Raw genomic sequence first — 15,000 nt, 5'->3', positions numbered from 1 at the left:
ATGAAGATGATGACGATGATGATGATGATGATGATGATGGTGATGATGATGATGATGATGGTGGTGGTGATGATGATGATGATGGTGATGATGATGATGATGGTGATGATGATGATGATGATGGTGATGATGATGATGGTGATGATGATGATGATGATGATGATGATGATGATGATGATGATGATGGACAGTCATTACCATTATAATATATTATAATTATTGTAAAGTAATATTATGGTCTGTGTGTGTGTGTGTGTGTGTGTGTGTGTGTGTGTGTGTGTGTGTGTGTGTGTGTGTGTGTGTGTGTGTGTGTGTGTGTGTGTGTGTTTGTGTCAAAACGAATGCATTCTCTGCAACTTTCAATAGACTTCTTGTGCCGCGGAACCACGATGACGATTTGCGGCCGATTGACTAAACTCTACATCATCAGAACCACAGCGAGTGCTGGACTGAGGAAGACTTTGAAGAAACATGTGATGTACACAAGTTATTCTCTTGGATATCGTGCCTCTATGGTGACACGGTGGCACCGGGTGGCAAATCGCGGATACTTCCAGCACAAGTGCAGTCGGATCATGTATTCTGTCGTCAGAGCTCTCCGCAAGTACGGATCCCCCTCCTAAGCCACATTACGTAATAGGAAAATCTCTCTATTTTTTTGGACGACGTAATAACTTTGCCCCACATCTGACCGAATTCCTCCCAATCCTCAGCGGCAGAGCTCTCTCGGAGAGATGGAGACACGGAGGATGATGCTGCGTGTAGTACAAGTTCGCACTAATACGCAGATGACAACATATCTTTAACAGGTCAAAAATAACTTCGCACGTGAAAGATGGAGAGATGACGCGGTGCTGAAGTGAACTCGGGGGACATACCTTCTTAACTTGAATGCATCCTGCGTGGGGCGGTGAGGAGAGGACCACGTCAAAGTTAATATTTGATCGGTTGTTCGAGAAAGTGGTGACGGGAATTCCTCTGAAGCGAGTGCGGGGAAGCCATAAACTCGCAGCGACGCGACCCTAAAACATTTGACATTGTAATCCTCTGCGTGATGTCAGCTCTTGTGGCGGATGACAGATATAGGGACCGGGAGCGACGCGGGAGCGCGCGCTCCATCATAACGTGACGCTCCAAAACTCCACGAGAGCGCGCGGATGGAGGAGGATGAGGGGCATCAGAAGGGGCGGGGCCGTGAGACGTAGGCGACAGTGGCTGTAGTTGGGAGAGAGTCCCCTGATTGGTGGATTAAAAAGCGCGCTCTCTGAATCCACCAACCACCGTCATGCGAGACCCTAGCCCAACTTCATGCAGAGTTGAAGTCACGACCGGCGCACGCGGGGTTGCGTTGTTGCAGCGCATTAAAAACGTATGATGTGATAGATAGACCCATTTTATAACAGACGCATAGCCTATTATATGCACAGATGGGCATGCATATGTTATGTGGAGTGTATCTGCCTCTACAGACAGACAGACACACATACACGCGCACACACACACGCGCACACACACACACACACACACACACACACACACACACACACACACACACACACACACACACACACACACACACACACACACACACACACACACACACACACACACACGATGATCAATAAAAGTCTTTACTTGAGAAATTCTATGATGTGTGTATGAAGGAAAATATAAAGCCCTATAACACAACAACACATAACGCATTTAATTTGAGAACACTGTTCCTCTGAACACTTTATCCCTCCTTGTTATATCCAGGGCCGGTCCGTGCGTTGAGTTCACGTCCGGTTCTCACGGCGCTGGTTGGGCTCGTGGCGTGGGGGACCTCGAGGCTCTCGTGGGTGGGGCGGCGCGGTGGCGGTAATGAAGGGAGACCCGGTCACCGCTCCGGGAGGGAGCGTCATGATGGCCCCGCTCAACCGGGCACGTGACGCAAGCGTCGGCCCACGCAGTGGTGTCACGGAAGATCTGCTCAGACGCGGTGCGGAGTGGGACACTCTTTGATAACAGACGCGCAGCACAGTGTGCGTTCAGTCTGCACAGAAGCGAATCTCATATTGAACCTAGTGTAATTTGTGATACAGTAAATACATTTTCGTGTCATTTACATATCATTTGGTCAATATAATATTATTGAGAGTCACACTGCATATACACAAGTACACTGGTTTGTCAGTTTCCACCGTTTCAATGTATTTTAATGTGACCAAGACAACTAACCGTACAGCACGTCTAAATGTAGTGCAATATGGTCGTAGTTGAGATGGGGCAGTGGGGGTGGGTCGGGTGTCATTATGTGGAAGGCGGAGGTCATTAGGACTCCCAGGGGTGTCGGAGTGGCAGAGAGAGAAGGATGGGGGGGGGGGGGGGGGGGAAGAGAGATGTTTGAATGCAGATAGGGACGATTGTGTATACACCAGTAGCAATACAAACAGGAGAGGGAGGCTTGATAAGGAAATGATGTGGAAGGGCGCAACTCAGGGAGAGAGAGAGAGAGAGAGAGAGAGAGGGAGGGGGAGAGAGAGAGAGAGAGAGAGAGAGAGAGAGAGAGAGAGAGAGAGAGAGAGAGAGAGAGAGAGAGAGAGAGAGAGAGAGAGGGAGGGAGGGAGGGAGGGAGGGAGGGAGGGAGGGAGGGAGGGAGGGAGGGAGGGGGAGAGAGAGAGGGAGAGAGAGAGAGAGGGAGGGGGAGAGAGAGAGAGAGAGAGAGAGAGAGAGAGAGAGAGAGAGAGAGAGAAACCAGAAGTTGTACAAAAAGCTGGCAGTTGGATTTCTTCAAAACGTCGGTACTGAGCAATTGTTTGGTTCCTTAGCAGAACTGGACACAAACCATCAACAACATCAGTCCAATAACATGCATTGAGTGCATTTATGAAGTTCAGCACTTGGATCTTCATCAACACACTATATTGCACTTCGAGATTAACTTAATCCTGTTTTTGTTTTTCCTGCATTGAGACGACGGGCCAACAGCAACGACACCAGCCACAGGGCTGATTACAGGTTCCAGGACCAAGACACTAGCCAGAAGAGACGTTGGGGTCATGGTTTGGTTTGCTGAGGTATGAGCTGTGCAAGCCGGGAACGAAGAGCGTCCAGAGGTTCAGCAATCAATAGCCGAGAGACTTCAAGCAGACGGCTGACGGGACAATGAGAAGGGAAGCCCAGTAGAGATAGAAGAGGTGAGGGGAAGACGGACACAAACCCAGGAGAGGGTCTGAAGATGTTTTTTTCGGATGTGCACCGGTTGAGGCCTGTTAGTTTTGTTTTGCACTGATGTGTGTGTAGTGTGTGTAGTTTTTGCCACTTTACTTTCACGTGGAAACGGGAAAACACAACGACACATTCTCAGCCAATCCCCGACCAATCAGCGGGTGGATGTTGGTGAATCCGACGGGATTTCCGTCTCGGAGGAGCGAGCGATGGGGTCCTCGGGGCGGCCGACCGACGCACCCTGGTCCTCGTCGCTGTCGTCCAGGGGTTTCCTGGACTCCTGGTCCTCTTTTCCGGAGCCCTCCTCCGGCCACCTGCGGCTGGACGCGCTGGACTTCTCCGATCTCTGGGACGACGAGGACCTGGGACTGGACGGCCCCGAGGCGGACCGGACCACCTGCACCCCCGACGGCCCCGCAGGACTCGGCCAAGCCCCGCCCCCGCCGCCCCTCCCGCCGCCGCCCCCGCCTCCCCTGCCCTCGTCGCCGGCGGCTCCACCCGTGCCCGGCGGCGCACCCGGCGCCGCCGGCCCCCTGAAAGGCCGCACCCTGAAGCTCCACTGGAGAGAGCTGGGTGTCCTGCTGCCCCTGCCCCGGGTCACCCGCTTCGGGCGGCAGACCATCTGGGCCGGGCTGCGGCCCGTCGCCCTGGATACCGCGCAGCTGGAGTACCTGTTTGGGACCAAGAGCCATGGCAACCTGAGCAAGGTGTTTGCTGGGCGTCAGGTGAGGAACCCGCGAGGGAAGGGGGGGGGCTGTGAGGGCACCGATCGCTGCGATGCTTTGTGACTTGGTCACACCAAAGGTCTGCAGGAGGACGTAGGGAGAGCAGAACGTATGGGATTTGTGCTGCACATACAAAGCATTGGTTGCACCCATGTGTCAGTCATACGTGGCTGCTCATCAACCTTCGGACAATCGTACGCCGTAATGTCCCAAGTAATGAATGAATTGTGTTTGAATGTCTCTTTCTAATTCTAAATAGCAAACGAAAAAACCTAAACACTAACAAGCCTTCACGTATCCACCCAAAACAGTTCGCCCTACGTCCTATGTCTAACCCTAAACAGATAGCTAACCCTGATCCTAACCCTAGCTCACTGACATCGTTTCCATTGTGCTACTCCGATTATTCCCAATTCCTTTCCCCCGTCTCAGAAGCAGCTGTCGGTCTCCGTGCTGGAGATGAAGAGGAGCAACATCATCACCATCGCCCTCAGCAGCCTGCCCCCCCCTCGCCTGCTCCCCCCACTCATCTACAGGATGGACAGCAGCGTGTTGGACAGGGACGACCTCCAGGTACAGGGGGGTCGTGACCCCCAAGGGCTAGGGTTCAGCCATTTTGAGGATGGGGGGGGTTTAAGTGATAGTCCATTGCCTCTGGGATGTTCCACCTCGGATGGACCATTCATTCGTATTATGACAAGCGATGGTGTCATCACAACCGTGTGTCATTGAAACACATCAGCCCTCTTTAAAAAGGTGAAAGAGGGTGGAATGACCAATACTGCCGGCCAGTGTAAATATAGACCTTCATCTGCGTCTTACATTATTGCATATCAATTAAGTGGTGACAGCGTTGTTTCATTTTTTCTTGTTTGTCTCTCCTCTCTGACCATCTGTGTGTGTTCTCCCTCTCTCCCTTCCTGTTGGTCGTTCCGATGATACCATAGCGTCTCACCGCGCTGGTGCCCACTGAAGAGGAACTCAGCTTAATCCGGGAGGCCAAGGCCCTGTCCCCCAACGCCCCTCTCGCCCCGGCCGAGCTCTGCCTCCTCACCATGGGCGAAATTCCCCACTTGAGCTCCAGGCTTCAGCTGTGGGCCTTCGCTCTGGACTATGATACCTTAGAGAGGGTTCGTTTTGGAAGCCAGTTTGTTAGCCTGAACTCACTGTGTATTGATGCTTTCATTTGATTCATCCTTGGCAAAACACTCATCCATTATCTTCCCCAGCAAAACCTATTTGTTGCTCTCAGTTTTCAACGAATGTCTGTATTCACATTCCTCCCGTTTCTGTGCCCATCCTGGAACAGGAGATAGCTGAACCACTGTTCCACCTGAAGACTGCCGTGGAGCAGCTGGCGGGCAGCCAGACCTTCAAGCAGATCCTGGCCACCGTGCTCGCTATCGGGAACTTCCTCAACGGCTGCAAGGTGAGCCGTCGATAAGACTTTGAGTACGAAGAATCGCACACAACCTTTTCAGTTTAGCTTCCCTTCTTTCAATCCATCAAGTGGCGTGTCGTCTTTCTTGCTCCATCATACCCCTCGATTGTCTTTGATTCTAATTCTGTTTTTGATAAAAAATTTGGCACATATTTTAATTGTTATTTTGTGGTGTTTCCAACACACACACACACACACACACACACACACACACACACACACACACACACACACACACACACACACACACACATGGGTGCAGGCGAGAGGCTTTGAGCTGAGTTACCTGGGCAAGCTGTCTCAGGTGAGGGACACCCACTCCCGCCTGCCCCTGCTCCACCACGTGTGCGCGCTGCTGCTGGAGCTCCACCCTCAGGCCTCGGACCTCCACTCTGACATCGGCGCCGTCACCAAGGCCGGCAAGGTGGGCAAGTGTGCGTGTGTTTGTGTGCATGTGTCTGTGTGTATCATCATCATCATCACCATCATCATCGTCATCATCATCATCCTCCTCATCATCATCATCATCATCATCATCATCATCATCCTCCTCATCATCATCATCATCCTCCTCCTCATCATCATCATCATCATCATCATCATCATCATCATCAACATCATCCTTACTTCGTTGTATCCAGGCTGGAATTATTCCTCTCCCGAGGGTGGGGCCTGTCTGACTCGACGGGTGTGTGCATGCGTGAATGTGTGTGTGTGTGCGCGTGTGTGTGTGTGTGTGTGTGTGTGTGTGTGTGTGTGTGTGTGTGTGTGTGTGTGTGTGTGTGTGTGTGTGTGTGTGTGTGTGTGTGTGTGTGTGTGTGTGCGCGTACATTTATTCATAAAGTGTCGATTTGGAGACACGCATGTGCGTGTGAGTGTTTGGGTGCGTACTCTATTCATCCCAACTCCTCCTTCTGAAACAGTGTGACTTCGCCGCCGTCCTGTCCAACCTGGCCCAGCTGGAAGGCATGGTCAAATCGTCACGGCAACACCTTCAGGCCCTGGAGCGAGCGGAAGACAGGCCGAGGGGCGTGAAGGGGGCGTGGAGGAGGTGGGGAGGAGGAGGAGGAGGAGGAGGAGGAAGAGGAGGGGCTGAGGAGGAGGAGAAGGAGCAGGGGAGCTCCCTGCGTCACCGGTTGCCCGGGTTCCTCAGGGAGAGCGAGCAGAGGGTGAAGGTCCTGCGGGCGGTCCATCGGCGAGTCATCAACAGGTAACCGTGGAAACGCAGGCCGGCGAGGGGGACGTCTGGGGAGATGGTATCGCTATGGAAACTCTGCTCCCTCAGCTAAAGAGACTCATGGCTTTAGATTACAACCAGACTGCACATGACAGAACCATATAAGACCAAAGAACTCTACAAGACTTTTGACATTTCACGAGAGAAGATAACTATACAAAGGGCAACTTTATCATCATCTCTCCCCCTCTGTCTCTCCCTCCCCCCCTCTCTCCCCCTCACCTCTCTCTGTCTCTCCCTCCCCCCCTCTCTCCCCCTCACCTCTCTCTCTCTCTCTCTCTCTCTCTCTCTCTCTCTCTCTCTCTCTCTCTCTCTCTCCCTCCCTCTCTATGTCTCTCTCCCCCAGGTTCCACTCCTTCCTTCTGTTCATGGGCTACTCGCGGACGACGGTGAGACACAGCAGCCCCGAGGGGTTCTGCAAGACCATCAGCGACTTCTCCCTGGAGTACCGGACCACGCGGCATGGCATCCTACACCAGCGGGACAGGGAGGGGGCGAGAGAGACGGCCGGGCGAGGGGCGCCAGGAGAGAGAGGGAAACACAACAAGGTAGCACAGGTGAAACCACAGGTGAGGGAATGCGTTGGAACCCATGTTTTATGTATTTAGTCCTCAAAGCTTTCATCCAAATGTTCATTGAGGTTAATGGTTCAAGGGGTCTCTTGCTCATGGTGGGCTTCAGGTAGGCTCTTGAGGTGGACATTGGGGACTGAACCAGGAACCTTTCAGCTGAATGGAACATCCTATAGCCAGTATACTGTCCTACCCGACTATCTTAAATGAAAGGTCACGCTAGATTACAGTTGGACATGTTACTAATTAGCGACAGGATTCTACTGATGTATCCGCTCATTTACATTTAATAATCAAATAAGTTGGTTATTGATGACCTTTTTGCTTATAAAAACCTTGTGAATCCACTAATGATATAATAGGATTACACTAAAGCTTTTTCTGAAGACGACTAATTACTAATGAGTGCAGCTGAACTTGGGTTAATTAATGAGAGTGATGAATATCTCCCTGCTGTGTGTTGTCTGTATAGCAGGACAGTGGGGACCAGAGTAGACTAGAGGAGGTCCTTCTGACGCCGGGGTCCTCTGAAAGACCGGACCACACCTTACCTCGCCACCGCCGGAGACTCACTGAGACCCCAGGTACCCGTCTGTCCAAATGTCTGTCCGTCTGTCCATCTGTCTGTCTGTCTGTCTGTCTATTAAATAACCATGAATCATGAATGTTTTTATAAATAAATATAATATAAATATTCATAGTTTGTGTTTTTATTATGTTTCAGGTCCTTTCTCTCGGAAGATGAAGTCGTGAACTTGGAATGTATGAATGTCATATTACATTCTATTGCAGTTGCATGTTCAACTAATTTTTTATGATCTAACTTATGCCACACATGAAAAAAAAAAAAGAGGTATTGAATGTCGTCCAATGTTCTAAGATAAATACAATAAATAAAATCCCTTTTCAAATACATATGCGTCTGCGTTTGGGCTTGCGTGTGGACGCTCGTGAGCATGCGTGCGCGTCAACATTCTGTGACTGAAAGGGGAACCCGCCAATCAAAGAGGGCTATCGTCCCCCTCTGTTGCTCTTCTCCAATCAGAGCTCGTCTTTTTGAGTGGGGCGTGACCGATGTAAGCTACGTCCAGACGCCATTTCATGCTCGCTAGTTTGTTTTCAAGGTGATTGTATCATCCGCCAGCACAATCCTTTATGGAGCGTAATCTACCCCGCTAAACCGACGTTGAATGTTATGCATTTTTATTAATAAGCTCCTGGTGAGTATTTTTAATCGAGAGAATTTTTCTACTTTTTATTTTTTTTCTGACTCTGAACCATCTTTGGGACTTTTTGTTTTTATTTTTAATGCATTTTTCTGCCTGGTGTTCAGAGACTGTTTGGTTTATTGTCGTACATTTTGTGCTGCAGCGGTTGGCGATGTAACGTTGGTAACGTTACAGCGCAGAACTAGTGTTAGATTTTTTATCACTTTTTCCCCCCATAAGACATTTATCTGCTGGGCTTCTAGATGAGCAGATTGTGTATTTTAGTGTGGTCATATTTTTTAAATCGAAGATATTTCTCATCGTTTTTTTTGGACAGATGATAGTGTTGGTAAACGGGGCGTCGTTTTTCTGGAAATGGGTTTTTAAAAGGGTTGTTCCTCGATCTTTATCTTCCTCCCATCTATTTCTTCTTCTTTTACCTTCGTTGACATTTGACATTGAATGAGACGAGATCCTCCTTTTGTGTTTTGAACGTAATTTTGAGGTGGCTATGCTGTTCTGTCTGCATTGAATCTGTAAGGAGTGGTGTCACTTTTCAGGAAAGACATTTTTTAAAGGAAAGGCAAAGTGGGCGTGTTTTTGAAGGAACGCATACAGCAGAGTTGTGACGTAGAGCTCTCGCGAGACTGCTCAGAGACTGCTTTATTTGGCTTTCCGTAGACGTTGGTTGATCATTATTAACTAAATGATGATGTATCTGTTTTTCTGACGATAACCATTAAAATCTTTTGCAGGTCGTGAAGCAAATGCATCTTCATTGTTGAATCTGTATATCTGGATATGTGCATAAAGGCCTATGAATAGGTCTGTTAGAGATGTATCATTCTGAATGAACCGTTGATTGCCTCCTACTAGATCTTATTATTATGACATTACATTAATGGCCATGCCATGGGAATACCTATCAATAAAAATGCACATCTCACATATTCAAACAAAAGACCAATTGAATGACCAAGCAGTTAAAAAACACCAATCTTGTGCAAGTGTCTTTGAGCAGTACCGCCAACCACCACCAGGGGATGGTGTGTCGCAGCACAACTTGTTCCATAACATTCTATCCAAATTAATTATGCCACAAAATAGATACGGATTCAAGGACAGTGAAAATACCGCAAGTTATCTTAAAAAGAACATCCTCATTACAATAGGTTTTGAGCCACACATTCAATGTGAGCAAAAAATATTGTAGGCCTAATTTAGTGTAGGACAACGTAAATGTTAAATGTAACAATGCAGTCCTGTTGATGGACTTAACTAAATAAAGTCATCAATAACTGCAGTACATTACAAAAAACTAAATAATTATTGGTAAAAATAACAACCTTGTGAATCAATTAATAGTCAGACTTTTTCTTTGGAGCACTATATAACAATGAATCATTAAAAAAGAGAATTCACTCCTCATACAGAATGATCAATTGAATTACATTTATATAGGACTGCATATCCAATGATTACGCAATATGATTGTGGAGGGAACAGTGTATGGTTTCAAAACAAAACACTAATAGTTAAAGGGTTTTGCTATAAAACAACAAAACGGAACATAGTTATAACAAGAAGAACACTTGCTTTTTTTGTGGATGTTAGAGTTGATGTCCTCTTTAATAAAATTCAAATGTTTGGACGGGATTTAATGTTTTCATCCCCCGTCATGAAATCAGTTTCAGAAACGTTTAATGTCACAAGCTTTGTCATGACTCCCCCGTCATGAAATCAGTTTCAGAAACGTTTAATGTCACAAGCTTTGTCATGACCACTGACATACTGAAGTTGTGACATCACATCCCTAGTTGCATGTGGTGAATTATTTAAATTGGCCGCCTTTATTGCAGAATATCAGTGATAGACAGTGGATCCGTGGGAATAAGAATAGGCTGAAATAAGATTCATGTTCATTATTATTGTTTTTAAAGGGCCTGTATGTTATCAACAGGTGTGATGCTGACTCGGTATTTGCAGAACCATTTCAAAATCAGAAGTATGATGCATGGATCGTCCTAGAGGGTGGTACAGTCCATTGTAGAGGCAGGTCGATCCGTCCATCATACGTCCTTGGTGGACACTCCCACTTGTGATGTCACAAACGGTCGATTTTGTGACTGCTTGTAACGGCCAATCGGCAAGCATCACGCCTGGTGGTTACACAGATACCCTTTATTAGTGGGTCCCTCTTGAAGCCATGACATCATGAATAAGAAGTCTCCTTCAAGGCCCCGTTTGTGTTCTAATATCCATTTTTTGTTTCCTCCCGTTTAGTTTTTGAGGCACAGAATTTTTTTGTACAGCGTCAAACCGTAAGTTGTTTCATGCCAACCTTGGTGTCTTTGTTTGGGAAGCCCTTGAGGTGAACAATTCCCCCTCTCCCTCCCCATCCCTGTCTCTAAACGAAGGCACTCCCTGCAAGCTTCTAGTAGGCCTACTAGTTCCATGTGTTTTCCCTCTTTAGCTGTCCCCGCCCCCCCCCCCATTTAGCACATTCAGCATATTAGGGATAAAACACGCATCAAGGTCTCATTAAGAGCAAGAAGAAAGTTGTATCAACCAACTTGGTACACAAATATGGTAATATGAAGAGGTTCATGTTAAAGTGATGGAGACTCGCATACCTACACAGTCGCCCATACATTTCGAAATAAAAGCCCACAGCTCTATCTTAATAGACAATAAAACAAATGAATGTGTAGGTTTCATACATAAACTACTTCCTGTTCCCGTTGATAAAAATACTAGAATGAAAATCGTAGTTTAATGTGAGAATTTCCTTTTATTCTTTTTCTCTCGAAAGTAATAATTAATTTCCCATATAAAGTGGGCATCAAACACCCAACTGAAAGCATCCCAATGTAAAGGCTGGTGTAGCGTAGCTCCCCATTGACTCCATTTCCCATAGTCCACCTCAAAGATCCCATGCCAGCCCACAGGAACAGGGCTCAATAACGACAAATAACTCTTCTTTTCAACAGACTCAGACAGACAGACGGCTGTCTACCAGAATACAGACACAATGGAGTGAGTTCAAAACATCCAACCCAACCCCAAAACAACTTGTATATTCTGCTGTGTCTACTCTAGAAGTTGTGGAAAGGGTTTAATATCAACAGAAAACCATCAAAACTGTTAATTTCAGGATTTAGTTTTTGGTTATTTAATTATCAAACGTTTGTCACCAAAACAGCAAACATTGCTAGCTAAAGAAAAGCATTTGGTTGCTGTTTCAGATCATAAGTCCTCAAAAGTGTATTATGCTCCAACTGTATTAAACAGCGCAGTATTAAACCACTTTGAATCCAAAGTCAGCCTTGGGAAGATCAAAATCATCTTCTGGACAAAGAAAGCAAAGACCAGTACATTCCATGCTTACAAAGAATGTATTGAATTGTATAGAAACTGCTTGTTTTTTTCTTTCTATCTTTCCTCTCTTTGTCATTCACTCGCCCTCTCACTCTCTCTCTCTCTCTCCCATGTCACTTATTTTTCACCCCATCCCTCATCCATCCCTTCACTCATTCATCACTCCCATCCCTTCTGCCTCTTCCCTACGTCTTATATCCGTGCTCGCCTGTCCTATGTACTGATGCTTTCTGCCTGTTCCATCCATCCATTGGTCCATCCATCGCACCTTTCATTACCTCTCCATCCGTCTCCCCTCGTCCCCTTCACCGGTCTGTCTGTCTCTCCGTCTGTCTGTCCCTCCATCCACCTGTCTATCGTCAATCCATCCCTTGCTCACACCCATCTCTCTCCTATCTCCCCCTCCTCTCCCTTGCTCTTTTGTATGACCTCGTTCCTCGTCTCTCCCCCCCCCCCTCCCTCCCCCTCTCCCACCCTCCCCCCTCCCATCACTAGGTGGTCCCCCACCACCGCCGCCCAGATGGCGAGCAACGTGACCAACAAGACGGACCAGCGCTCGCTCAACTCGCGCGTCTTCATCGGCAACCTCAACACGCTGCTGGTGGCCAAGGCCGACGTGGAGGCCATCTTCTCCAAGTACGGCAAGATAGTGGGCTGCTCGGTGCACAAGGGCTTCGCCTTCGTCCAGTACGCCAACGAGAGGAACGCCCGGGCGGCCGTGGGCGGCGAGGACGGCCGCGTGATCGTGGGACAGGTGCTCGGTGAGGACACGACGGAGTCGGGGGGGTTAATTGTTGGTTCCTCCACCACCACCTCCTGAAACTCCATCTCGTCCTCCTCCACCACCTCCTTTTTCTCCTCCGCCGCCTCTTATTCCTCCTCCTCCCCAACCTCCCCCTGCTCGAAATCCTCCTCTGACTCCTCCTCAACCTACCTCCTCTAACTCCTCCACCTTCTCCTCCTCCACCACCTCCTCTCACTCCTTCTCCTCCTCCTCATCTAACACCTCCTCCACTGCCTCCTCCAACTCCTCCTCCTCCTCCTCCTCCTCCTCCACCTCCTCCTTCTCTAACTCCTCCTCCCTCCTCCACCTCCTCCTTCTCTAACTCCTCCTCCTCTAACTCCTCCTCCTCTAACTCCTCCTCCTCCTCCACCACCTCCTCTCACTCCTTCTCCTCCTCCTCATCTAACACCTCCTCCACTGCCTCCTCCAACTCTAACTCCTCCTCCTCCTCCTCCTCCTCCACCTCCTCCTTCTCTAACTCCTCCTCCTCCTCCTCCTCCACCTCCTCCTTCTCTAACTCCTCCTCCTCTAACTCCTCCTCCTCTAACTCCTCCTCCTCCTCATCTAACTCCTCCTCCACCACCTCCTCCTTCTCTAACTCCTCCTCCTCCTCTAACTCCTCCTCCTCCTCATCTAACTCCTCCTCCACCACCTCCTCTAACTCCTCCTCCTCCTCCTCCTCTAACTCCTCCTCCTCCTCCTCTAACTCCTCCTCCTCCTCTTACTCCTCTAACTCCTCCTCCTCTAACTCCTCCTCCTCCTCTAACTCCTCCTCTTCCTCCTCTAACTCCTCCTCTAACTCCTCCTCCTCCTCTAACTCTTCCTCCTCTAACTCCTCCTCCTCCTCCTCTAACTCCTCCTCCTCCTCCTCCTCTAACTCCTCCTCCTCCTCTAACTCCTCCTCTTCCTCCTCTAACTCCTCCTCCTCCTCCTCTAACTCCTCCTCCTCCTCCTCCTCCTCAGACATCAATCTGGCCGGCGAGCCCAAGCCTCAGAGAACAGGGAAGCCGGGGAAGCGTTCAGCGGGGGACATGTACAGGTGAGCCCGCCCTGGAGGGATCCACCGCCGTCTGACACACATTTAGAGCTAGACCGTGTGACGTTCTGTCAATGGACATTCACAGTTAATCCATGAATGACTGAAGGAATAACTTTATTTTTCCTTTACATTCAGCTCTTCATTTGATCTGGACTATGAGTTCCAAAGGGACTACTATGATCGGTAAGATGTTTATGGTCATTAACAGTATACAAAGGGTTTGCATAGTTAAATATATATATATATATATATATATATATATATATATATATATATATATATAGAGAGAGAGATATTACTGAAACAACACACAGTATGCATACATATCCTTTTTTCAGAGTGTGTGTTGTTTCAGTGATAGCTATCACCTTAGGGAAACATGAACTTGTGTTGCCCATAGCAACCAGCCCCACTTATCCAAACACAATTTGTCACTCAAATCCGACCTCAGCCTGTCGCATCGCCGTGGTTACCGCTCACTCCCGGGACGCTCCCCATCTGACACTCTTCGTCTGCTTTGGTGCGTGTCTTTCCCTCCCTCCCTCGTCAGGATGTACTCCTACCCGTCCCGAGTGGCTCCGCCCCCTCCGCCGCCCCCGCCGCCGCCGCCGCCGCTGTCCCGGGCCGCCGTGCCCTCCAAGCGGCCCCGCGTCAGCATGAGCTCGGGGGGGAGCCGTCGCGCCAAGACCCCCAGCTTCTCCTCGTCCAAGAGCTACCAGAGGCCGTCCCGAGCAAGTATGTCCCCCACGGGGTCGATGGGGGGGGGGCGTATCTCTGATTGGTTGGTGAGGTGTCAATTTGTGGGGTCACTTATTTAGTACTACCGTGGGTAGGATAGTGTGCTGGTTAGGGTGTCTGGGAGCCTGAGACGCAGTACAGAAAGTTTGGCTACTGCACTGCTTTGATTCTCGGTCTGACCTAGAAACTCTCCCTCTCTCTTGCTCTCTGTCTTTCTCTCTCTGTCTCTCTCTCTTCTGTCTGTACGTCTCTGTCTGTCTGTCTGTCTGTCTGTCTGTCTGTCTGTCTGTCTGTCTGTCTGTCTGTCTGTCTGTCTGTCTCCCCCCCCCCTCACCCCTACCTTACCTTTTGTCTTTTGCTTTCCTTGCTTGTTCCTCCTTCTTTCGTCTCACACACCAGTATATATCGTCTCACACCAAGACAGACTTGCAAGAAAGGGTCACACTTTAATGGTCCAGGTGGATAATGTCTCACAGTTGAATGTCCTGGCACTTCCAACCCGAGGAGAGAGAGAGAGGGGGGGCTGACGCTGTCTAATGTGTCCTCCTCCACAGTCAGACTAGACGACCTGCAGACCATCAAGAGGGAGCTGAGCCAGATCAAACACAAGGTGGACTATCTGCTTGAGAGCCTGGACCGCATGGAGAAGGACCACGGCAAGAGATCCG

General features: G+C 49.0%; 3 protein-coding genes across 4 annotated transcripts in view; 2 read left to right on the top strand and 1 right to left on the bottom strand.

Annotated features, from left to right (window-relative positions):
- Nucleotides 1-1,160, bottom strand: part of si:ch211-63p21.1 (uncharacterized) — a 6,295-nt gene extending 5,135 nt beyond the window's left edge. For both annotated transcript variants that reach the window (XM_060076828.1, XM_060076829.1), the window contains exon 1: nucleotides 879-1,160. The gene's annotated coding sequence lies outside the window, so the exon portion shown is untranslated. The remainder of the gene's footprint in view (nucleotides 1-878) is intronic.
- Nucleotides 1,161-2,385: 1,225 nt separating this feature from the next.
- On the top strand, nucleotides 2,386-8,256 carry LOC132445732 (FH1/FH2 domain-containing protein 1-like). Its single transcript, XM_060035847.1, has 10 exons — nucleotides 2,386-3,935; nucleotides 4,368-4,508; nucleotides 4,883-5,065; nucleotides 5,245-5,364; nucleotides 5,639-5,800; nucleotides 6,300-6,427; nucleotides 6,530-6,586; nucleotides 6,960-7,182; nucleotides 7,661-7,769; nucleotides 8,231-8,256. The coding sequence occupies exons 1-10, from the start codon at nucleotides 3,420-3,422 to the stop codon at nucleotides 8,254-8,256; spliced, it is 1,665 nt and encodes a 554-aa protein (XP_059891830.1). The 5' UTR covers nucleotides 2,386-3,419.
- Nucleotides 8,257-8,260: 4 nt separating this feature from the next.
- LOC132445731 (heterogeneous nuclear ribonucleoprotein C-like) lies at nucleotides 8,261-14,999 on the top strand (the record flags this gene model as incomplete). The annotated part of the gene is made up of 8 exons (XM_060035846.1): nucleotides 8,261-8,405; nucleotides 10,677-10,714; nucleotides 11,384-11,429; nucleotides 12,267-12,532; nucleotides 13,519-13,594; nucleotides 13,730-13,777; nucleotides 14,145-14,329; nucleotides 14,887-14,999. Coding segments are annotated over exons 3-8 (693 nt in total), but the record flags the coding sequence as incomplete, so codon positions are not given.
- Between the last annotated feature and the right edge of the window lies 1 nt (nucleotide 15,000).

This window comes from Gadus macrocephalus, chromosome 17 (assembly GCF_031168955.1).
Source record: "Gadus macrocephalus chromosome 17, ASM3116895v1".
NCBI classification, from domain to species: Eukaryota; Metazoa; Chordata; class Actinopteri; order Gadiformes; family Gadidae; genus Gadus; species Gadus macrocephalus.
The sequence above is the reverse complement of the archived record's forward strand: the minus strand, read 5'-3'. Positions and strand labels throughout refer to the sequence as shown.